The sequence below is a fragment of the Muntiacus reevesi genome, chromosome 2, assembly GCF_963930625.1.
Source record: "Muntiacus reevesi chromosome 2, mMunRee1.1, whole genome shotgun sequence".
NCBI classification, from domain to species: Eukaryota; Metazoa; Chordata; class Mammalia; order Artiodactyla; family Cervidae; genus Muntiacus; species Muntiacus reevesi.
The window spans coordinates 179,256,847-179,280,114 of NC_089250.1; the positions used below are offsets into that span (position 1 = coordinate 179,256,847).

The following is a 23,268-nucleotide window of genomic DNA, read 5'->3' on the forward strand; positions in this document are numbered from 1 at the left end:
CACAGTTTCTTAAAGACCAAAAAGCATACTTCTTTTGATAATTTTATGGTAATCCTATTTTCATAGGTTTAACGTGTAGCCCTCAAGAACCAGAAACCCACAGGAACCAATATTCCTGCTGCACGGAATCCTGTCTGTAGTGACAGCTGTTTCTGGAGTACCTCCGAGATGAAGGTGCTGGGCATGGCCACAGTTCTGGGCCCTAGGCCTCCACAGGAGCAGGGGCCTGTGATTGTGAAGATTGAGGAGGAGGAAGAGAAAGGGAAGCGCCTTCCCATGGAGATATTCCGCCAGCGCTTCAGGCAGTTTGGGTACCACGACACCCCTGGCCCCCGGGAGGCACTCAGCCAGCTCCGGGTGCTCTGCTGCGAGTGGCTGCGGCCCGAGATCCACACCAAGGAGCAGATCCTGGAGCTGCTGGTGCTCGAGCAGTTCCTGACCATCCTGCCCCAGGAGCTCCAGGCCTGGGTGCAGGAGCACTGCCCTGAGAGCGCCGAAGAGGCCGTCACTCTCCTGGAGGATCTGGAGCGGGAGCTGGATGAGCCGGCACCACAGGTAGACCGGGGCGCCCTCCTCTCCTGCGAGACTGAGGGCCCAGCGGATCAGGCAGGGGTGGGTGTGTCCACACGCTGAGAGCGGCTGACAGGACCTTCCACTGACTTAGGCTGTCTTTCCTGCTGGTTTTCTTCTGTTATCCTGTGTGGAGTTCAGGGATTACCCTTGGGAGTTGAATAGAATGGAAGTTCTCTTTCCTAGAGGTTCTACATAGCTGTTCTGAGATTTTCTTTCATTCTGGTTCTTAAAGTGAGCTGTGCACAGACCCAGCCTTTCGTAATTGTCTCTAGGCTTCCCCACCTCCCCGTGAGCAGAAACGGTCGTGGGAGAAGATGTCACCCTCAGGAATGGCAGAGGAGTCCCTGAGCAGCCCGCAGCTAGAGTCCGTGGAGACCAGTCACAGATACGAGTCTTGGGGGCCCCTCTACATCCAAGAGACTGGTGAAGAGGAGAAGTTCACTCCAGCGCTGAGGAAGGTTCGAGGTAGGACCATCTCTCAGGCCCCCTGCTTGGTGCCCCAGGCCTTTGTGGTGGAGGAAACAGTCACCCTAATTCCTGATTATCAGGCGGTCCCCTGAGCTGACAAGGCAGAATGAGTTCCTTTCTTCCTCAGGTGTGTCTTAGTCTTGGCGTGGGAACAAATGACACACTCTTGAAGGGAGAGCTGAAGCTTGATAAGGGGGCTGTTCACGGAGGCGAGGGCAGGTTGAATGAACTGATAAGAGATGGTGCTGGTTCATTTGTTCATGACTTAGTGGCCCTGCTATTATCAGTTTTCAGTGTGGATTTCTCTTTTTCTCCTTTGCTGTGTGTGGATGGTTAGGTGGACTTTTAAAAGGTATGACTGCCTAGTGAAACGGTCTAAAAAAGCTTAATGACTTCAGTCAGATATCAGCAGTTGCTTTATAACTGAGAGAATGACAGGACACATGTATTGATAGTTTAAATGATGAGAATTAAACCCTCATAGGAGTTAAGTACTGTCATTCAGTTTATTAAGGATCTGGGACTAGAATGATTATAAATGGACCAAACGTTCTCTTTTATTGCTATTAAATACATTCAGCTTCTGTGAGAATCCAGATTTTGTGAGTTTGCCACTAGCCGCCTTGCCCTTAATTATCCTTTTTATTTTCTGTTACCAACTTTGATGCTTCCACAATCTTTTCTTTCTGCCTGAGCATCACCCAGCTGCTTTGCTGCTGTCTCAGTATGCTTAGTTTTGCCTCATTTCCCTCTATACATGAAGTTCTCCCGGCAGACAACGCTGTGTCCTCCTCATACCATGATAGCTTCTGGTCGGGGCTTGCGTGAAAGTCTGGCATTGTAAACTAGATCTGTTAATGCCCTGTTTGTCTTAAACATGATACTGTGACTTTATAGAGTGGTATTTGGTTACCCCTTAGAATCCATCAGTGTTACCTGATGGTTCTGTTTCTCATTTAATGGTTTTTTCCTCATGATAGGAAGCAACTGACATGTTCTTATCCTGCTTACTGTTTCAGATCGTAAGTCGAAGACCCAGAATGAGGAATCAACAGATAAGGAGGGAAGTTCTGAAGAATCTCATGCAGAAGGATTCAGAAGGGATACACTTCCCATGATTATTGCCGATAAATGTGAGGCCAGGTTAGAAAGGCAGTGGGTAAATCCAGAAAAGGAGAGAGGAACAAAAACCCCTCTCCAAGACAAAGGTTCTGCTAAAGGTAGAGAAGTAGTGACTAAACCTGCCCCAGGAGAGAGACGTTACATATGTGCTGAGTGTGGGAAGGCCTTTAGTAATAGCTCCAACCTCACTAAACACCGGAGAACACACACTGGGGAGAAACCATATGTGTGCACCAAATGTGGGAAGGCTTTCAGCCACAGCTCCAACCTGACCCTTCACTACAGAACACACCTGGTGGACCGGCCCTATGACTGTAAGTGTGGGAAAGCCTTCGGTCAGAGCTCAGACCTCCTTAAGCACCAGCGAATGCACACTGAAGAGGCCCCTTACCAGTGTAAGGATTGCGGCAAAGCCTTCAGTGGCAAAGGCAGCCTCATTCGCCACTACCGAATACACACCGGGGAGAAGCCCTATCAGTGTAACGAGTGTGGGAAGAGCTTTAGTCAGCACGCGGGTCTTAGTTCTCACCAGAGACTCCATACTGGAGAGAAGCCGTATAAGTGCAAGGAGTGTGGGAAAGCCTTCAACCACAGCTCCAATTTTAATAAGCACCATAGGATCCATACTGGGGAAAAGCCCTATTGGTGTAGTGATTGTGGGAAAACCTTCTGTAGTAAGTCCAATCTTTCCAAACATCAGAAAGTCCACACTGCAGAGGGAGAAGGGTCTTAACTGTCGGGTACGATCTCTTGGTGGTTTTTGTTTTTCTAACTTTAGAACGTGAATGCTAGAGACAGCCCAATAATTGCAGAGTTAACTATGGAGTAGATTTTGTTTGTTTGACTCAATGTTAAGGGGATGGAGTGAGAGCTCAGGCGGGGACAGGGTGGGTTCCTCACCTGCCCACCACGTCACCGGGGCAGGTTCCCTCACCACCCTTCACGTCCCGTACACCGTGCCGGCATTGCCTTCTGTATAGTTACACTGCTTTGTGTCCAGTATAATTAAAGAAGCATTAGAACTGTTTAGCTGTTTTAGGATATACTCAAGATTATGACTTGTAAAGAAATGAGCCATGTTGAACACAGTTTAATCTGATTCAGAATAAACTTAAAAGTTCTTGTAATGCCTCAGGACTGTTATTGTTTAAAAAAAAAATTGTTAACCCTATTCTAGAAAGAGGAAGCTTCCTACTGGTTTTGCTTTTGGAATATTTGGATTTGGGGTAAAGGGAACTTCTGAGTACTTGCGAGTGTGTTAGGAAACTGTGGCCAGGTGTGTGGAGCAGCTGCAGCTTGGTCTTCATTGTGCTTTTCCTACATACAGAACACTTCTTTTTCTTTTTTTTTTGGTCTTTGGGAACATTCTGTCAGCCTCACATGCTTTTTGGTCTTGTGTACTCTGTCTGCCAAAGTCTGAAAATCTTGACTCCTTGAGACACTTTCTTCTAGTTCCAGAAGCCAGTAATCCAGAGTATGATTTTACCTTAAATCAACCTTGTCTTTTCCCTCTGACTGCAGACTCTTTGGTTTCAGGTGTGGCTTTTGGCCAGTTGGTCCTCCTGTTACTTGGAAACCCGACTTCACTCTTTCCTCCTATCGGTTGCTTACCTTTGTGAGGTTTTTTTCCATTTCTTATTGGTAGTCACTGAAATATCTCTTTGCTGCTGCAACCCTATTGGTCATGCAAACCTGACATGCCAGAATTGAGGACAGCAAGAAAGTGTCATGTCTAGTACCAGTTCTGATCGCAGGAAACTGCCTCATGTGCCATCCTGGAATCAGATTAAACTACAGGTAATGAGTCCCTGCAGCAGCCAAATAGGTTAGGGCAGGAGGTGGGGGAGTCATTACTGAAAAAGACTCAGCAGTGCTTAGATATGAACAGATCCTCATGGAGGCCCACAGAATTTAATGACTAGGTGGCAGCTGGGTGTCTTTCCAGCCCCCACTGGAGCTCCTGGTCCAGATCAGGGACAGTAGGAACCTGCTAAGTCCAGAGACTTGTATCTCATCCTCTGGTGAGAAGGGCCTGGACCCCAGATCTGTCCTGTCCCTTATCGTCCTGACTCTGCAGTGGTCCTTTCTGACGGGCGTTGATGTGAGACAAAGGTCCAAACACTTCTTCAGCTCCCGTGAGTCCATCAGCTGAAATCTTCCTCTGATCTCTTTGTCTCAGATTTTCAGCCTTATTCTTTGCAGACCTGTTGTCTAGCCAAGCCACAGCCCAGGAGACACTTTCTCCTTCCATGAAAAGTTGGTGCTCAGTACACGGCTCACAGCTCTGCCCACCAGTTTCCCCTCTCTAGCCTTTAGGGCCATTCCTGAGCAGGGCTGTGTGAATCAGCACATTTTTGGTTCACACATCAAAATACTGAGCTGAACCCTCTGTGAGACAGAAACCCTACTTGTTTCTTCCACCACATCAAAGAGAAATGAAGCCATAGGTGTGAGCAGAGAGATATCAGTTCAGCAAAGGTAAAGGACGTGGGGGTGTGGGTCTCCTGCTTACACACCTTGAAACTTATGGGCCTGCTCAGATTGTCTAGTGACTACATTCATATTTGTCATTAATCACAATATTGCAGTCTGTATGTATTGGGGAAGGTGGGGACAGATTTTGAGGAGAACCGGCTTTAATCTTGAGAGGCACCTGAGTCAGGTGGGATCTTTGCATGGCCTTCAGGCAAAATGAGGCTCTTCTGCATCAAGGGGGAAGGGTGGTGCTTTTGTTAGGCCAGAGGGCTCAAGGGAATTTAGGGTTCCAGGTGATAAAGGACTGCTACCAAAATGTCTCGGATACCAGGACCCCAATCAGGGCCTGGAATTTTGGCCTCAGTGACTAGGTGAGACTTTTCATTTAGCCACCTTTGCTGCTCTGCCACCTTTACAACTAAATCCTGCACCTGATTTTCAGAGCAGCCTGCCTTCCACTGCAGAAGGTGCACCCTTAAACATTAGCCGGAGGACTTCTGGCCGTCACAGCGTGCCCTCAATAGATAGTTGACTGACCCGAGTCTATTGTTTTCTTTCTTCAAAGCTTGAGAGGAGGAAACTCTGCAGCGCTTATATATAACCGCTCCTGTCCCAGTAACATCCGGGTCCCAGAACCACGGCCTAAACTGATGCTCCCCCTGGTACCTGCACCTCATCTCTCATCAGAACAAGTGAGTGGTAGTGACTGCCGTGGGGTAGGATGCCAGCGGTTACCACCACTGAGTTTATCACCACTCTCTCTTTTTTTTAACCACCTGTTCCAGAATCCTATCCTGAGGACTCAGTTTCTAGGGCCACTTCCAGTACCAACTGTCAGAGTTTGGATTTCCCCTAAAACAGAGCCCAGGACAAGGGCCTGGGGGCAGAAAGTTTATCTAGGGGACGTGAGGAAGCAGGAGAGAGAGAGGAGGGAAAGTCAGTAACGGATGCAGTATTGAGCCGGTAATGATGTCGGCAACCAGTGCTCAGGTCTGCTGGGGACCTTCAGAGACGGGAAGACCACCGGTCTCCCTGAGCTCTGCTCAGCCCCAGTGCCCACCTCCCATGGTTAGGAGGCCAGTGCCTCCTCGGGTCCAGGAGAGCGGCTGAGGACCCCTGGTGGGCTGGGAGGGTACCGTCCCGGGGACTGTGAGGCCGGCTTGGTTTGAAGATGCTTGTGAGCGTCTCCTCGTGCTTCGCACAGACACACATTCACATGCACACATACACAGGACCCCTGGCCGGGCTGCCAGGTTTAGCAAATAAAAGCACATTTGGATTCCAGGTAAACAGTGTATTTGGAACATACTTACACTGAAAAAACTACTCAATGTCTGAAATTAGGCTTAGGGTTAGAGTATCTGGGCCTCTTATCTGGCAGTCCTACCCCCAGTATGTGCGAGCAGCAAAGCCTCCACCTCTCTGTCCAACCTACTACAGACACCAAAAGCATAAGGGAGCAAAGGAGAAATAAACAGGACATCTTCAAAGTGCTTCAGAGGACGCTTTCAAAGCGAAAGGACCACCCACAGAACAGTAGAACATTTTTACAAATCGTGTATGTGTGATAAGGCACTTTTACATTGAATATATTTACATCTGAGTAATAAAAAGACAACCAATTGAAGACAGGCAAAGGACAAAGATAAACCTGTGGACAATAAGTTGATGGAAAGGAAAGGCGCTCAAGATAGCCATGAGGAAAAGGCAAATCAAAATCACGATGAAACCACATCATACAGACTAGGATGGCTGTAATAGAAGAGATAACATCAAGTGGTGTTGAGGATGCAGAGAAGTCAGAAGCTTATACCCTGCCAGTGAGAATGTAAAATGCAACAACCACTTTGGAAGCCAGTCTGGCATTTCCTCATTAAATACAGCATTTGACTGAATTTCCTACCCTCGATACATACCCAAGAGAAATGTAAACATATCCACACAAAAACTTGTACACGAATGTTCAAAGCAACATTATTCATAATAGCCAAAAAGAAGAAAAAGCCCAAATGTTTCCATCAGTGGATGAAAGAAAAAAATAAATGGGGTTATCCATAGAATAGAATATTATTTAGCCATAAAATGGATGATGTATAGATTCACACTGCAACATACATAGGTGAAATGACATCATTATACTAAGTGAAAGAAACTTAGACACGAAAAGCCACATATTGTACGATTATGATACCAGTTAACATGAAATGTCTGGAATAGGCAAGTCCATGGAGACAGAAAGTAGACTGGTAGTTGTCTAGGGCTGGGGGAGTTGGAGGGAAGTGAGGAGTGACTGCTAAAGGGTGCGGGATTTCTTTTTAGGATGATATGTCAAATTGTGATAACTGGTTACACAACTCTGGATACTAAAGACCACTGGATATGGTGATGAATTACATCTCAATAAAGTTGTTTTTTAAAAAACACACAAGCTCAAGCAAATGAACAAAGGCTTTGCCAAGTGGCCAGCCTTGGTGGAGCAATGGAGGATTCACGCCGTGGAGACCAGTGGATGCCCACATAGGCTGCTACTTAGTAGAAGATGTGCCGGGCCAGGGACTCAGATGTGAAAAGAGGAAAAGATTCACCACCAGCAGTTAATTCTTGCCTGTAATATCTAGGGAAATTTTCTGTTCATTTCAACTGGAATCAAGGACCAAGAACTCTTGTGTGAAAAAACCCCCTCCCATCTGATAGTCGACTTTCAGAGCACCACCCTTCCTAGGCAGCAGCGCCCCTCACTGTTCTGAGAATGAGGCAAACACAGCCCTCTGCAAGAGCCCTTTGCAGCTGCTGTCCTTGTGCTTGGAGTGCGTCCCCCCAGGTGTGAACATACTGGGAATTCAGCAACCTGGAAAGGAGGGGAGGACACTGCCGACAGGGAATGGTACCAGCAAAGAACGGTGGCGGGAGTCAGCGGCAAGCTCATGGGAAAGGGGCTGGGGGGGGGGTCCTGGGGAGCCTGGTGAGCGGAGAGGCCTCTGATGGCGGGTTGTGGGGTCAGTGGTGAAATCCGACAGGACAGAGTGACAGTCCCCGAACAGTAAAGAAAATGGAGTGGGGTTATCCCAGAGGATCGTTCAGCTGGGGAAGTTCAGTGTTTCTATGGTGTAATTAGAGCAGATATGAATTTCTGAGAACTTCTATGTTTAATTCAGGGTACAAGACAGGTAACATAAGTAGCTTTATGAGCAATTTTTGGGGGGTCATTTGCTACTCCATGAGTCTGATGATGCATCAGCCTCTTCCTGCTAAAGAGACCACCTGAACTTCCTTTTCATTGGAACTTTTCGTCTGGAGTCCACACTGTGATAAGGCAGACTGGGAGGGCAGAGGATGGCAGTGGTATTTCACAGTTCTGGACACTTTTGTCTTGATGATGTCTGCCTGCCCCCAGCCTAAGTGTTGTCCCCCACACACAGAATGCCACACAGCACAGAAGGTCCCGCACGTGGGCATGATGGTGACGGTAACTGTAATGTTGAGATGGCATGGGGTGGTATCCAGGGGAACATGATGGAGTCTTGAGGGAAGGAGAAATCACACCCTTGTAACACTAAAAAAGGAACAGTTGCCTGTATTTACTGACCCCTGTTCTCAATTCAGCTTTAATGCCATTTGCTCACTGAAGCTTTTTGTGCTAGCCACGTGCTCTGTCCATGTGGACACCAGCTGGCTGGCTTCCTGTGATTCCCCGCTTCAGTTGCAGAGACAACACTGCGGTGTCATGAAGAGCCCGAGCTCCAGAGCCAGACTGCCTGGGTTTGCACGCCTGTGCCACTGCTTACTATCGCTATCGTGCATCAGGTTCTCATCTGTAAAAAGAGGGGTGTTAACACGACTAACAGCACATATGATCATGTGAAGATAATGCTGACTTTCCTGTCCATGCTGGCGCATAGATGGTCAGTAAAGATACCCTATCATGATGGTTACTGACCTCTCCTGGGGTCTCACTCTGGCTCCCATTAGGCCAGCGCCCCCTTAGTGCAGAAGCCCTGGGTGGTTCATCTCTGCATCCCCCACGGCACTCACTAAGTTGTTGGCGGAGAGCTTCAAGGATCAGTGGCAGGAGATCTGGGGAGACTGTAATGAGTGTCTCTGAGTCTCCCTGCGCCTTCTATTGTGCCCGGAGAACTCCCCTCCCTCCTCTCCTTCTTCTTTCCTGTCTATTGTGCCCGGAGAACTCCCCTCCCTCCTCTCCTTCTTCTTTCCTGAAGAAAAGGGAATAAAAACGGGGCAGTAATAGTACCCACCTCGCAGGCTGGCTACAAAGATTAAATGAATTATCAGGTAAAGCGCCTGATGCACAGTGCCTACGTCATGGCTGATACTCCTTACTACCTTTATTTTCCCTTTTTCTTGGTGTATATTTTTTCTGATTATGAACGCCATACTTATTTGTGGTAGCAAAGTGTGAAAATGTAGGAAAAACCCCACCAGAGTGAAGGCGACAGAGGTTTGAACAAATAAGTAGAAGACAGAGGAGGAAGAAGATGAGCGCAATCATGAGCGTGTATACAAGGTGCAGAGGCAGCTGGAGGAAATGGTGGACCCGGTGGGGATGAAAGGTGGCGTCCACCAGGCCCTGGAAGGCTCCACAGGCTAGGGGAAGGTTACGGAGGAGGAGGTGAGTGGATGCGGGGGAAGGCCATTAGCATGTGCAAAGGCCCAAGGCATTAAAAGCCATCCGGGGCGCTGTCTCTGCGGTCTGCATTGCCCCCCTGTGCTGGAGGGGAGGAGCATCGGGAGAGTGGGAAGGGCCGGGAAGTGAGAAGCCCGGTGTCAGAAGAATGGAAAGCTTGGAGGTGCCATCATCCAATCAGCATTTAGGAGAGATGATTCCGGCACAGGCAGGACCAATGGGCTGGAGGAGACTTTGGGAGCAAAGAGACCTGCTGTTAAGGCTGGTGCCGAAGTCTGGAACAAGTTAGAGACGGCCTCGGCAGCTGCGGAAGCCCCCCGGAATGGGCCAGACAGGATGGGCTGGAGACGTGGAGGGAGCGGATGTGGGGAGGAAAAGCCGCGCAGCCAGGACGACGCCCAGGTCCGGGGCTTGACAGTGAAGTTGGCGTCAGCAGCCAAAGCAAGGGATACGCGAGGGAAACCATGCTTGTGGAGAAAGGTGCTGCGTCTCTGTCATTCCCAAGAAACCACGCTAGTGACCGTATTTATCTGTGTGTATAGATGATAGTCCATGGGAATTTTTATTCATTAAAAAAACCCTTCAGTTCTTCATTATTAACATATTTAAAATAATACACCTGACTGCTTTTTTAAAGTGGAAAAAAAACTTAAACTCTATAAACAATTTGTTGTTCAGTCACTAAATCATGTCTGACTATTTGCGACCCCATGGACTGCAGCACGCCAGGCTTCCCTGTCCTTCACTGTCACCCGGAGTTTGCTCAAATTCATGTCCATCCAGTCAGTGATACTATCTAACCATCTCATCCTTTGCTGCTCTCTTCTCCTTTTGCTTTCAGTCTTCCCCAGCATCAGGGTCTTTTCCAATGAATTGGTTCTTCACATCCGGCAGCCAAAGTATTGGAGCTTCAGCTTCAGCATCAGTCCTTCCAATGAATATTCAGGGCTCATTTCCTTTAGGATGGACTGGTTTGATTTCCTTGAAAAAGAAAAAAGAAAAAGTCTTTGGGGAGCTTTTAAAGACAATCTTTTAATCAGGAACAGTTTGCTAAGATGTTCTTTTCGGTTCACACTCCTGCCAGCTGTCATGGTCAGGTAAAACCAGGCTTTCCCCCTACTTGGAAACTGAACACAGAATATTCTCTCAGAGTTATTTCAGTTGGAGCTCAAAGGACAGGTGTAACTTAGGGTGGGCAGGAAGCATCAGGGATGAAATTGCTTTGTTACTTTTGTTATGACTGATAATGTCCTTGTGACTCACTCACAGGTGAGAAGGCAGAGCCAAGGGTGGAAAGCGGAATGTACAAGGGGGCGGCACTCAGCACAACTTAAGGTCCATAGATTTTGCCTGGGGCAGCAGCCAGCCTCCCATCCCTGCACACAGCACCACGGAGGCTGGAGAGCCTGCTTCCTGGGGGATACTGCCCACAGTGTCTGCACCAAGCCGAGGTTGAAGATGCTTTCCAAGGCCCTCCTGGATTCTAATTCTCATTGGCTGAAGGTAGGGAGCTGGAGCAGGATGCAGGAACCTCACGGGAGTGAACAGAGGGTGTGTTTGGGGCTCATTACCATCCTGCTATTTGATGCGACAGACTTTTTGCTTGAGCAAACCTTAGACTTCCAAACCTTATCTTAGGCCCCCTCTGTGCTCTTCCTTGTAAAATCTAGTTTTAGCGAGTCCCCCGTCCTTCACATCTGAACCCCCTTAATATCTAGTCATCCCGCACCATCACCCCCGGGAGATGTCCAACCACCCTGCCCTTTCTCCATCAAGAATCCTAAGTCAGTTTAGCCAAACCCCTCTGACTGCTAAAGCTTCCCCTTAGGAAGTTCCCATCCACTGACCCCTTCCCTGCTCCTTAGCTATAAATCCCCACGTGGCCATACAAAAACCAGTTGGGAAAGAGTCAGGAAGAGTGTATGCCACGTGTCTGCTTCTATTAAGACCTTCACTTGGAAATCCCCCCGCCTCCATGACCTCAATTCTAAAACCTTCCCCTGTGACAGCAATCCATCTTTCCTGCTCAGGACTTTCCTGCTCAGCATCTGATTGATGCTGGTCAGATGTAGGAGGATGAGAATACTCTTTTAAAATTTTTTTATCGAATTTTTGGTTGCACTGGGTCTTTGTTTCTGCTCTTAGGCTTTCGTGGAGGTGAGCATGGGCTGCTCTCTAGCTTCCTGGCGCACAGGCTTCTCAGGGAAGTGGTTTCTCTTGTTGCAGAGCATGGGTTATAGGGTGAGGGCTCAGTAGTTGGGGAGCACAGGCTTAGTTTCCCTGTGGTATGTGGTATCTTAGTTCCCAGGGACTGAACCGTCTCCCCTGCACTGGCAAACGGATTCTTAACCATGGGACCACCAGAGAAGTCCACCTCAGACCTTTTGACCTTGAGCGGTTTATAGAAATTCTGAGAGGGGGCAGTTTATGGGGGGGAAATGTATCTGGTTTGAAAGAAACAATTTGAAACTTTCAAAAGGCCCAAAGGTAAATGCCCCACCACCTGATGAGACCAGAGACTGAAGCTTGGGGGAGATCAGGACCAGCTGTGCAGATGTAAAAATTAATTTAAGCTAATAGTTGAGGTCATTGGAGTAAATGGGTTCCCAGGGTAATGGCATAGGCATAGAAACAGACCACCAATACCGTGACTGAACACTGAGGAATGCCCAGTTAGGGACAGAAAAGAGGAATCAAGAGGAGAAAGGGATGAATCATTAGGACACTCAAGTGAATCAAACGTTATAGCTATTGCAAAGTATTTTTTTAATGTATTCTTCACACAGTGGCCCTGCTGAGTCTCAGGTCCCCCTGAGCAGCTCTGAGGAGTGATGGTCATGGTCTTTGCAGGGTAGAGGCGGTCAGCGCCTGGGCAGAGAAGGGACTGAGCCCTCCCGTGCAGTGACGGGCCATCACCCAGCAGCTCCACATGCTCAGGCGTCTTTCCCAGAGCTTCACGACTGCACCTGCACAGGAGAAGCCAGGCACCTCCTGCCTGCCACTTCCTCCCCTTTACCACACAGAACCTAGTAAGGCCTCGTTCACATTTATCTCCTAGAAATGTTCTCCATTTCATGACCAGTTCTCAGTGTAAATGTTTAGGAGCTCTACCCTCGGGAATTATACTTCATGGGTCTGACTCAAACTCCAACACCTGCGTGACTTGCAAGAAGCCTAGTGACCCTGCTGTGATGGTTCATGGTCTGCACTTGGAGAAACAAAGTCAGCCTCAAGTCTGTGGTGGGCGTCAAAGAAGAGCCAAAAATGATGAGTTTTAAAAAATTAAAAACACATTAGATGGCCAATCACAATATATGATCCAGAATTTTTCAGAGGCCAGAGTTCCAGACATTTCCTCATCTTCTCCATCTCAGCCTTCTTCATGACTATAACCAACACCCGCCCCCCAAAGCCAAACCAAGAAATCTCAGTATACCTATTGTTTTGTTTTGGGCTGTGTGGTATGGCTTGCAGGATCTTAGTTCCCCAACCAGGGATCAAACCTTGCACCCAGACAGTGAGAGAACCGAGTCCCAACCACTGGACCGCCAGGGAACTTCCTCGGTTGTCCACTGTGACCCAGCATCTAAGTAGGCTCCCGTCGAGGACCCCATACCTAGAATCGCCTTTCCAGTCCTGGTCGCTGGTGTTAAGCACTGCACCACACAGAAGGACGTGCAGACATAAAACCCTAAAGGCAGGCATGGATGTGTAAGCGGCCACGTCAGTGAGACAGCCTGCGTGTGCTGTGTGCAGAGGGCAGGATGCAGTCGAAGGGCAGAGGTTCCAGGTTTGAGATTAGAGGAGAAATGGTCATTTGTAAAGTTTTAAAGATTAACTTTTAAAAGAGTCCATTCATAGTCACTGATGTTTCTTGTTTAAACTGAAATAAATTTGGCCCCTGCAAAAAGACACACTCAAGCCATCCTTCTGAAAAACTATTCTGTTTAATAGTGCATTTCATTTATGCTACAGATGAGCAGGATTGGGAAAACAGAATGAAAGGTCATCCCTTCTGCTGGGAAAACTTGGGGAGCTCCATCCTAACCCAGCAAGGAGCCCTCCGCTAGGCTCAGGCCCGAGCTTCCTCCTCAGGGCTTTGCTCTCTGCATTCACACTTGGCTGCTGAAGTCAGAGGTGGGGTCGGGAGAGGTCTAGCAGCTGGGGCCAGAGGTCATAGGTCACAGGTCTGAGGGCGGGGCAAGCTGACTGAGTGAGCTCCTTAAAAGCATCCTTGGTAGCTAGGGGTTTAGCTTAAATCACTTTCCATCACAGGAGTGGCCGGAGGAAGAGGAGGGAAGGAAAACGGAGGCTAGTGCTAAAGGCTTTGGATCCTTCCCCTCAGGTTACACTCATGAAGGAGCTGGGCTTCCCAATTAGTCCTGTCATAAAAGGGATGAGCGAGTTCTCCACCAAATGCGTGGAGGTTTGGTCTTGCTGTTCCAAGAGCTCCGGAGGATACACGGTCACTACAGAAAACCTCTCTCAGGGTCTTCACCCACACCTGCCCAATGAAATAACAAATCCCTCAGCACCAGATTTCCATAATTAATGAAGTCAGGAAACAAAATAGCACATTCCTTATCAAAAGGAAGAAATTCCTCATCAAAATTTAAAGCTGGATTAGAAGCAGTGGCTTTGAAATACAGCCTCCATTTCCCCTTTCACAACCCAGACGTTCTTTCTACTTTCTTCTGTGCTGACTATGCCGACTCCAACTAGAGGAACCCCTGCAATTTTATTCCTACTGTGCTTCCATCTCCACTGTGGAAAGGCTCTTCTGGTGTGAGAAAAATGGTCTAGTGCAAACTCCCCTCCCAAATGGAAGGAGACTGGTCCCAGAACTTCCTCTGCTCCCAGCACTCCGTCTGCTGCTGGCAGCCTAGTTCTTTGAGGCTGGAATCATTCCTGGGGAAACTGACTAGGTTGCTAATCACTGGGCCAGGATGATTTTCGCAACAGGCCCCATTCTCTAAGGTGAAGGGACACGTCCTAAGTTCATACTCAGGGAGTAAGGCAGGAGCTCTGGAGACTCGGGAAGTGAGGAAAACCGGCGTGTGGCTCTCTTTCACGTAGACTCTCTGATACTTACTTCAGCAGTAACTTGGAGGGAACTTTTGCTCACTCCCATTACATTCAAAGGCTTCTCTCCAGTGTGAATTCTCTGGTGGCGAACCAGAGCGGAGCTGTACCTAAAGGCTTTCCCACACTCACTACATTCATAGGGATTCTCCCCTGTGTGGATTCTTTGATGCTGAATAAGGCCTGAGCTATAGGTAAACTTCCCTCCACATTCCATACATTCATAGGGCTTCTCTCCAGTGTGGATCCTCTGGTGCTGATAGAGGTGTGAGCTCTGGCTGAAGGCCTTCCCACACTCATTACATTCATAGGGCTTCTCTCCAGTGTGGATCCTCTGGTGGTGAATGAGGGTGGAGCTCCTGCTGAAGGCTTTCCCACATTCGTTACAAGCATATGGTTTCTCTCCAGTGTGGATCCTCTGGTGGTGAGTGAGGGTGGAGCTCCAGCTGAAGGTTTTCCCGCACTCGTTACATTCATAGGGCTTCTCTCCCGTGTGGATCCTCCGGTGGAGAATGAGAGCTGAGCTGCAGCTGAAGGTCTTCCCGCAGTCGTTACACTCATAAGGTTTCTCCCCAGTGTGGATCCTCTGATGCTGAATAAGGTGTGAGCTCTGGCTGAAGGCCTTCCCACACTCGCTACATTCATAGGGTTTCTCCCCGGTGTGGATTCTCTGATGCTGAATAAGGTCTGAAGTTCGATTAAAGCTCTTGCTACATTCCTCACACTTATGGGGTCTGTCTCCCACAGGGAGTCTCTGATGGGAAATGAGGTTGGAACTCACAGTGAAGCTGTTCCTCAGATTGCTGCATTTCTCACTTCTCCCTCCCGTGGGGGCTCGCTTCTCCTCAGCTGTCACTTGACCAAAATCCTGCATCTTCCTATTCAGTCTCTCTCCAGAGGAGCTCCCCAGCTGCCTCTTCAGACTGACTTCTTGTTCATAGGCTTCTTCAAACTTAAGACCCTGAGAAATATCCTTCTGGAATCTTCCCAAGAGCACCCCGTGTGATCCTGTATCTTCAGAAATTTCAGAATCAGGCTCAGTTCTGGTCTCACCATCTGGCACAATATAAAACACAAGTATCATTTGTTCCTTGTGGAAAAAGACTCAAAACCAGAGACAGGCTAATCACATCATGTTCACAGGCTAAAAGCACATGCCACTTATCAATATGCAAAAAGGCCTGCCCAGGCTGTATGCAGCTGAGGCAGAATAAGAGAACTGGGCCAAAAAAACAGGGAAGAAGAAAAGCAGGAAAACCCATAAATAAGCTGGAAGTGAAGAGAAAACTGGATCAGGCAGAGGCAGAGAACCAAAAAATAGGAGAGGCAGGACATACTCTTAAATGAAGTGACCAAGTCCTAGAGGTCAGAGGCTCAAGATAAACTGGGAGATGGTGACAGCTGGGCCAGGGAGAGAATGAAGAGGAGTGGGTACAAGAAACGCAACACGGACCAGTCTGTCTCCCACAGGAAGACACAGCCAGGTGTGGAGAAGCAGCAGCAGATGAGGAAGCCGCAACAAGGGTGCAGCCCTGCAGCCCCAGGGGAACAGGACACTCTGATTTGCGGTCACGTCACCTTCACCAAGTCCATGGGAACAGGCAAGAGACAAAGGTCAGTCCACCTCCGGCCTGGGCCTAGAACACTGTGCTAACTGAGCGGATTTGTAAACAGTTTCTATGTTTGACTTTGCCATTCTCAGCGCTCTGGGGTTTCTAAGGGAACTTCAGGCAGAGAGGACGAGTGGAAGGGGTCCAGACGGTTAGCATGTTTAGTCTGTCAGTAACTGAAGGAGTCAAGGCAGGGCAGTGAGTGTTAGGGACAGAAAGAGCTGTTCCTCCCTCCCACGGACAGGTACCTCTCAGGACCTCTCTGCTCTCAGTTCCCTTCCAATCCAGGCCCCTCGGCAATTCCTCTCACTCCAGCCCAGAGATCACGTCAAAATTCAGAAAAGGGAATCCTGCTCATGGGAAAAGACAGGACAAGGTTTATCCTGTTCATACCAAGTGGCCCAGAGCTCAATCCCAGACCCAGGACCTGCAGGGGACAGAGAAGACACACAGGGGGAGGCCTCACGTGGGAGTGGGGAAGACCCTGGCCTTGCCCGGGAAACCGTCCTGACAGTGGGTGAGGGGGAAGGAAGGAACAGTCATAGGCTTAAAGGTTAAGAAGCTAACTGCTTCCTGACACAAGGTAAAATTTTTACAAGGGCAGCAGTTACCCGAGGTCCATCCACAAAGCTACAGGTCCCTAGAGGAAGTCCAACAGAGAAGGGGGGGAGCCTGACAGAGTTCCAGAATCTTCAAGTGGGCAGAGAGCAGTGCCTCACATGTTCAGGGGTCCCAGTGTGTGAATCTTTTCAGAAAATCTCTGGGTTATATGTTAATGTTAAGTCCTAAGAATAACATGAGGAAAAGTAACAGATTGAGACTTTAAAGGCCAGGGGGGGTCCTGCCAGTCACTAGCAATATGACCTCTTCTTCCTCACCTATAAAATGAGGATAATTCTGCCTGCCTCAATAGCTGCAACACTGTGAGAACTGAAGGAGAGACTGTAAACACGCCTATGGAACTACAGACTACAAATGGGAGTCACTATTACTGTCAGAACTTTCTGAGAGGAAGTCAGTCCTTAGATGATGCTTTTCAGTGACTCAACTGTTACTAGCAAAGAAGGAGGCAAAAGAAGGCCAAGAGGGAGTTTCACTGAGGAAGCATCGTTCCTACCCAGTGAGAACACGTTGCCGTAATTCTCCAGCATCACGTCCCTGTAGAGGTCCCTCTGGGCAGGCTCCAGACGCTTCCACTCCTTCCGGATGAAGTACACAGCCACATCCTCAAAGGTCACCAGCTCCTGAAACGACACGTTCTCACGTGCAATTTCTGGCTCAGGGACGAGGCTGGTGGAGCCAAAAGCTAATTCGGGATGAGGTTGAAGAACACTTCCCAATATTGGGGAAGTGGAAATGGCGGTCAGGGTGGAGGAAGACAGAGGAGAGACTGAGACAGTGGAGTCCATGATTCTGGACCGGGGGAGTCCCGCGGTCCTGACGGGGGAAGCATGGAATGGGATGTTGCTGCACAAGAGATTCCCGCAGAGTAGGAAGGGAAAGAAGGATAAAGCACGGCTCACCTGGGCCTTGGCCTTTAGGAGTGCGGCTGCCAGCATCTCATCCCCCAGACTGTCCTTGTCAGGAAATGCGGGGCCTTTTGAGGAAGGAAGGGCTGAGGACAATGAGAGGGTCCGTGAGAGAGTCAATCTGCACTCAAGCCTCTCTACCCGTTACAGAAACTCCTGGGTCCTGGGACAACCTAGTACCCCCCGCTCCTGCATCTCTAAGTTCGCTCCCTCTGCCGCTCCAAGAGGTGCTCACTGCCAGCGTGGGCCTCGTGGCCTGAGCAGAGGTGCCCACAGCCCTGCTGACCCTGGCTCTCTGGTCTGTCCCAGGAGGCACCAGCTATCTTGTTCGTGCCTCTTCCATCATTCTCCACGTTTCAACTCAGTCTCTTGGACTTCTTACCCAGAGGAAAACTAGCTTCACTCCAACTCTGAAGGAAGTCATAATGCCCATGACTCTTCTCTTATTTTCTCGATCCCCAGATCAAATCTACACACTGTAAGTTCTGTGCTTGATTATGTATCTTTTCCTGTAATTCTTAAGTTAACATATTGGTCCCTGAGAGGCTAAATCTCTGGAGATACTAGATTTTGTAGAATCATGCAGATAAAAATGTTTTTAAATGAGTTTTCCTGATAAGCATGGGAATAATACTTCCTTGGACGCAAACTGGCTCCAAAGTCAGTGGCACAGTCTGTGAGAACAAAATACAAATACTTTTCATGCCCTTCCTCTTCCATCTACCCCTTTTGCCTGGGATCTGCAAAATAACTCCCCAGAGCTCTCCTAAGCACATGCTCCAGAAGAGCCCAAACCAGGGCTCTGCCACTGGCTGTTACAAAGCACCTGGAAAATGGAGTTTGGTGGTTGTCACAGTTTTCTGAATGCTGCATGAGGAACCCACAGCCCTTAAAAAAATGTCTCAGCTCTAAAACCTATCAAGCTGTACTTAATGAATGGCTTCAGTCAGCCTTCCCCACTAGGCTGGGAGTTAGTGAAAGGCAAGGACTATGTCCTCTCCAGTCAGGACTCCAGCAGTTAGCCCGGCACCTGGTGAATGAGCGATTTCAATGGGTATCTGCTGAGGAAGTGAATAAACGGATGAATTCCTTACCTCTCTCAAGCAAGGCCTGAGGTTCCTGAGATACTCGATCAGCCTGAGTTTCCATGGGTTGTGCTAGAAGCTCGGATCTCTGGTCTCCTATTTGCAGAGTCAGCAGGAAGCAGGTTTTGTATGAAAAGGTGGAAGCACTGCAGAAGCAAAATTTCAAGGTTCAAAGATAATTTTTAAAAACCCTCCTGCATACAGAAAGAGGGGAACTAGCATTTCAGTTAATACCAAACAGCAAGAGGAAATGCAGTAACTGGGACTAGTCTTCTGGGTCAAACACCCAAGTTCCTGCACAACACCCCACTTTAGGCTCCCCAACTCACACTGGGTGGTATTTCTAACAACAAAAATGGAGAAGACAGGTGCCAAATGATGCCATTAACAAAGTAAAATACTAAGCAATTACTCAAATGAAGGACAATGAAAAAGAGTGTTACAGGTGGCAAAATGTATAAGTATCATATGAAGTTTTAAGAATACTTAATAATGGATAAACTAACATATACCGACTTTTTTTAAAATCCTCATTAAACATTTTTCTTCTACTAAAAAGAAAAAATAATTTTACTGTGGCACGTTTCTAGCTGTTATAGTAAACGTAGATGCTCTTTTTAGAGGAAAAGGGGCCAAGAAACAGCCCCCAAATAACAGATATTACAGAATACTTCCAGAACTTCCAGAAGTTCTCTGACTCATTTTAAAAACCCTGTCTCACAGAACTAGGACAGGTGGCTCAGATCTATTAAGATAAACTTGGGAGTTCCCCAGTGGTCCAGTGATTAGGATTCAGTGCTTTCACGGCCATGGCCCAGGTTCAATTTCTAGTCGGGGGACAGAGATCCTGTAAACCATGCAGCATGGCCAGAAAAAAGACAAATTCTTCCTCCCTTTCTCCCTAAGATATTTTCTGTTTTCAGTGTCAGTCGGCGGTGGGACGTTATTGACGGATTGGGGCCCTTTCTGTGGTCCTTATATAGGCTCATCACACGGTGGGTGGACATATTCGCCAGGTTCTGGGAGACTAGTCCCAGTTGCTGTGTCTCCTCACCCTGAGAAGCAGCAGCCAGCCTGCTTTTTCATCTCCCTTCTCTCATAGCAGATTTCCTTGGATCAGAATGTAAGTCCCTGAAGCAAGAACCAATGCTTTTGAAGAAGCCTAATATCATTTACTACTCCGTTTTTATCCCTACTAAGGTCCCTGCTCCCTGGCTGCCACGGCAATCAAAAGGGGTCTGTTCTCTGTTGCTCCAGTGAACAACAGTGAATGTCAAGTTAGTACCTAGACTAAGATTTGAATCTCCAGGACAATTCTGTCCTCAAGAATCAACAAGTTGAGAAGAGTGCAGCAGTCCCCAGAGCAGCCTGACACTTAGGCAAGAACCTAGGGGAAAACCCCTGGATTGTGTCCGCCTCCCTCTCTTTATTCATCTACTCATATAACAAGCATCTGTTGAGTGCCAAGTACACTGCAGGGTACTCCTGAAAGGAGTATAAAAATCAAGAGTGACCGCTGCACGCATGTAAGATATAAAAGGGGAAGGACCCCGAGGGTCACTCAGAGTTCAGAGAACTCTAGTCTCTGGGCAGCAAGGGGCTGTAGAAGGCCCACCACAATGCCATTATATAATGAAAAGCAATGAATCAGGCATGAGCCAGGCCCACTGACAATCAATGTGACACGCCTTTTGCTATCATCACCCTCCTAGCTGGGGCCCTTCAGCTTTTTCTCAGAGTCAGCCATCTTCTTCTTCCTATTGCCCAACCTGACAATCTCCAGGACTGGTTATAAGCAGACACTCCCAATAAATCCACTCTCAGTCTAAACTCTCCTTAGAAAGGAAAGTCAGAGGCTCAGACTCCAGAAAAAGAAGTAGCACTCCCTCCTCACAGCTGGGTTAACCAAAGCTGGAGCTCAAAGGCATACTGTTGAGAACAAGTCCCCAGTGTCTGGATCACAGAACAATGTTTCTCAGAGGAAGAAAAACCTCCATTGTGCCCTTAGAGCTTCAGGTCCAGGCAGGGTCCTTCCCCTGCGCCACTGCCCATCCAACTCCCTGCAGTGCTCCTAGGGACTGGGAAAGATGACCGGGCAGTGAGAGCAAGTCATGGAAAGCTTTACCTGCTGGACTCTTTCCTTCCTTCTCTGGAGTTAGTCTCTAAAAGGCCAGAGTAGCAATTATTGGGAACTTGGCAGCCTCTGTTCAAATCCCTGGGAGTTCAGACTTTAGTTGATATCAGTGCTGTAGGACTAAGGAAAAGAAAAAGGAATTTCAAATGTTTATGTAAACTTCACTTCTAATCTAGATACTTGGGAGTTAAGAGGAAAAGACAAAGGACGTGTGCTAACAAATACTGATTAAGACCACAGCTGCTATTTGTGTTGCACCTTTAGAGCTGGAAATGAAATCACGCTTCTCCATTTCAACCCAAGACAAGAAACACCTTCTCAAGTTCCTAAGGTTCTGGCAGCTAACTTGCTACTAGACACTCTCAGCTACTTCAGGGAGTCTATCCCACTGCTGTACAGGTAAGCCATCAGAAAGGGCTTTGGATGCTTAACTGAAAAAAAAATCCACCCCTTGGACTTTCACCTCTCAGAGTCCTAGTGTCCTATGGAGCTTCGGTGATACAACCTTCTCCTTCCGCAGGATTCTCCACCAAACACGCGAAACCAGATGATACCCACTCTCCACAATTTCTCTTCTTGGGGATAATAAATATGTTTAGTTCCCCTAAGTGCCCCACAGATTTCAAGTTCAGAATCCTGCTTCTCCTCTCCATGAGTTTCAGAAAGGAAACACCAGGTCTATGTTCAATCCCAGTTGAAAAGCGAATCAAATCAGGCACCTAATACAGCTGGAAATGGGACACAGTGGTACACCTCTCCGAAAAAGACTCGATTTACTGGGCGCCAGGGGGATTCTTCTGTCATCTGAATGGTTCTAACTGCGCACACTTCCTAGACCCCCTCATTCTCTGGGCCGATCCCAGTTGATTAAACCCTCCCTCCCGCCGGGATAACTGTTAACATCATATGAAAACGTCTCCGGGAAGGACCAAGTTAGGGTCGCTGTCATCGGCCGTTTTTAGAGAGAGGGATGCCTCTCCAGCTGGACTAGAACTTTGAAGGGCTGGAGCCGGGCGCTGTCGCAGAACCAGAACCGAGCCCCTTTCCTCCCCGACGCAGGGCCGGCCGTGAGGGGCGGGGTGCCGGGGAAAGCAGAGTTGGTACCGGCTCCCCCCCGGCACCCTGCTCCGGGTGGTCCTGGGGACCCCGCGGGCCGCGGCGGCAGGGACACCACCCCTTCTCCGGCGATCACTGCCTCCGTCCCACCTCGAGCCCTGGGGGCGGCCGGACTCACCCTGGGGGCAGGGACGGTAGATTTAGGGGACCGGACACCAAACAGGCCCCGTTGGACACTGTCACGGACCCACACACCGGGGACAGAACAAAGAACGGAAGTTCCCTCCGTTTCGCTTCCGGGTCGGTCTTAGTCACCCCCTCCACCATCCTGGGTTCCCCCCGCACCCACGTCCTTTTGTTCCCTCTAGGAAAATGGGAGGTCTTCGCCTCTCGGTGGTTTGCTGACTGGGCGCGGGGGCCCCAGGGCTGAAGCGACATGGCGGGCCTGCCGTCCCCGCCCTTCGCGCCCCCTGCTGGTCAGGCCGGGAGGGCGCCACCGCGCACCTGGTCCGCGGCGCGCCTGCGCGACTGGGGAGCTGAAGAGGGGGCGCAGGGTGCGCAGCGGGTGCCGGCTATGAGCCTGTGTGGTCTCCCGTGGGGCCGCCGAGGGCCAAGCCTAACGCCCTGGATCCAAGCGATCCGAGTCCCCAGCAGACCCGCGGCCAACAGAAGGATATCTGAAGGATTCGATATAGAAAACTCGCCCATATTTGAAGTTTCCAAATCAAGTTTATGCTTCCAAACAGACCAAGTTCATGTAAAAGTGCCTCCTTTAAATGACTGAAATCTGAAGAAAACCTTCTGGCCCATCAGAGTTCACGTGAGGACAAAAACCTGCACAAGTGATACAAGCAGAAAAGACGGGAGAGTTACCGATCCAGATCCACCCAGATCCGAAGAAAACTGGTGAAGCCCCATCCATGTGAAGGAAGCGTGAAATAAATGAAACGCTTGAGGGAATGAGGGGCGAGGCTTCGTGGTTCACTCACGTTTATTCCCTTCCAGGAGGAATCCTGGAAGTGTCAGAATCAAATCCTTCAGATTATAAACAAAATGAAATCTTGTGATCTTCTTGATTCCCCTATGGCCTTGCCTCGCATTTGATCTCAATTTTCACTGCCTTCAATATTTGTAGCGCACCCATTCAGCTCTGCAGTACAACCCAACTTCCTCTCTGGCAACTTGTCTAAAGACAGTAATCTAACCAATTCCAGTAAAATATGGTGGTGGTGCTCAGTTATTAAGTCACGTCTGACTCTTTGTGACTGTAGCCTGCCCGGCTCCTCTATCCATGTGATTCTCCACGCAAGAATACTGAAGTAGGTTGGATCTTCCCAACCCAGAGACTGAACCGCGCCTCTTACCTCTCCTGCATCGATAGGCGGGTTCTATGCCACTGGTGCCACTTGGAAAGCTCTCACCTACTGACACTACTCAGGAAACAGCTCTCAGAGTCCCAGCACCGTCGACACAATCAACCCTATTACTGTGG

The 23,268-nt window shown here is 48.8% G+C and overlaps 2 protein-coding genes across 5 annotated transcripts in view; one reads left to right on the forward strand and one right to left on the reverse strand.

Annotated features, from left to right (window-relative positions):
- Window positions 1-3,290, forward strand: part of ZKSCAN1 (zinc finger with KRAB and SCAN domains 1) — a 31,572-nt gene extending 28,282 nt beyond the window's left edge. Inside the window, exons 9-11 of the mRNA XM_065919254.1 lie at window positions 73-555; window positions 846-1,038; window positions 2,061-3,290. Coding sequence (XP_065775326.1) covers window positions 73-555; window positions 846-1,038; window positions 2,061-2,896 — 1,512 coding nt within the window. The 3' untranslated portion in view covers window positions 2,897-3,290. The remainder of the gene's footprint in view (window positions 1-72; window positions 556-845; window positions 1,039-2,060) is intronic.
- A 9,939-nt stretch (window positions 3,291-13,229) lies between these two features.
- Window positions 13,230-22,093, reverse strand: ZNF3 (zinc finger protein 3). Of its 4 annotated transcripts, none has more exons than XM_065923860.1 (6): window positions 21,955-22,093; window positions 20,712-20,840; window positions 18,596-18,732; window positions 17,496-17,569; window positions 17,090-17,216; window positions 13,230-15,418 (listed from the first exon to the last, which is right to left on the reverse strand). In XM_065923860.1, the coding sequence occupies exons 3-6, from the start codon at window positions 18,648-18,650 to the stop codon at window positions 14,349-14,351; spliced, it is 1,326 nt and encodes a 441-aa protein (XP_065779932.1). In that variant the 5' UTR covers window positions 18,651-18,732; window positions 20,712-20,840; window positions 21,955-22,093; the 3' UTR covers window positions 13,230-14,348. The 4 variants fall into 4 exon arrangements, with proteins under 4 accessions (XP_065779932.1, XP_065779930.1, XP_065779931.1 ...); XM_065923858.1 differs by having other exon boundaries at window positions 17,496-17,587; XM_065923859.1 differs by lacking the exon at window positions 20,712-20,840 and having other exon boundaries at window positions 17,496-17,587; window positions 21,955-22,032.
- Between the last annotated feature and the right edge of the window lie 1,175 nt (window positions 22,094-23,268).